At 70.4% G+C, this 1,005-nt stretch overlaps 1 protein-coding gene across 1 annotated transcript in view; it reads right to left on the bottom strand.

Moving 5' to 3' along the window:
* Nucleotides 1-288: 288 nt before the first annotated feature.
* The window catches only part of S1PR2 (sphingosine-1-phosphate receptor 2), a gene marked incomplete at its 5' end in the record, with an annotated part of 1,065 nt that continues 348 nt past the window's right edge, over nt 289-1,005 (bottom strand). Inside the window, one exon of the mRNA XM_042890664.1 lies at nt 289-1,005. This exon is cut by the window's right edge and continues 13 nt beyond it. Coding sequence (XP_042746598.1) covers nt 289-1,005 — 717 coding nt within the window.

Raw genomic sequence — 1,005 nt, 5'->3', positions numbered from 1 at the left:
CTGTGGGGCAGCCGTGGGGCACCCAAGAAGCACCCATAGAGCATCCAATGGGGCAGCTGAGATGCACCCATGGGGCAGCTGTGGGGCCGCTATGGGGCAGCCAAGAAGCACCCGTGGGGCAGCCATCTATGGGGCACCCATGGGGCATCCAATGGAGCACCCAAGAAGCGTCCATGGGGCAGCCGTGGGGCTGCTATGGGGCACCCAAGAAGCGTCCATGGGGCAGCCGTGGGGCCGCTATGGGGCAGCCGTGGGTCAGGCGCGCGGGGCCGTCTCGTGGCGCGGCGCTCAGACGGAGGTGGTGCAGTCGCGCGTGCCGGGCGAGGCGGGCGCCCCCTGCTGGTGTCCGCCGCGCTCTGCAGAGCTGGAGGAGCGGAGCGGCAGCGCGCAGCGGCCCCGGCTCCCGGCCCCGCGTCGCGCCGAGGCGGCGCAGCAGCAGAGCAGGCGGCGGAACTCGCGGCGCATCTCCCGGCTGCGCAGCGTGTAGATGACCGGGTTGGCGGCCGAGTTGAGCGTGGCGAAGGCGAAGAAGTAGTTGGCGCCGTAGAGCACGCGGCACGAGCGCACGGGGCAGGAGGCGTCCAGCAGCAGGATGACGAAGGCGGGCAGCCAGCAGACGACGAAGGCGCCCAGCACGATGGTGACCGTCTTGAGCAGCGCCAGGGTCTGCGCGCTGGCGACGTCGGCGTGGCTGGAGCGCACGATGCAGTAGATGCGGCCGTAGAGGCCGACGATGGCGAGGAGGATGAGGGTGAAGATGGTGACGACGAAGAGCACGTAGCGCTTGGAGTAGAGCGGCAGCACGGTGGAGCAGTCGCGCAGGTCGCTGATGCAGTTCCAGCCCATGATGGGCAGGCTGCCCACGGCCGCCGCCACCAGCCAGCAGGCGCCGATCAGCAGCACCATGCGGCAGCCCTTGTCCCCGCCGTACACCTTGACGCGGGTGACGGCGACGTGGCGCTCGATGGCGATGGCCAGCAGGCTGAAGACCGAGGCGGCCAGCGT

This window comes from Lagopus leucura, unplaced genomic scaffold, assembly GCF_019238085.1.
Source record: "Lagopus leucura isolate 7727_CA_CO unplaced genomic scaffold, USGS_WTPT01 28045-0_obj-0_obj, whole genome shotgun sequence".
NCBI lineage: Eukaryota > Metazoa > Chordata > Aves > Galliformes > Phasianidae > Lagopus > Lagopus leucura.
The sequence above is the reverse complement of the archived record's forward strand: the minus strand, read 5'-3'. Positions and strand labels throughout refer to the sequence as shown.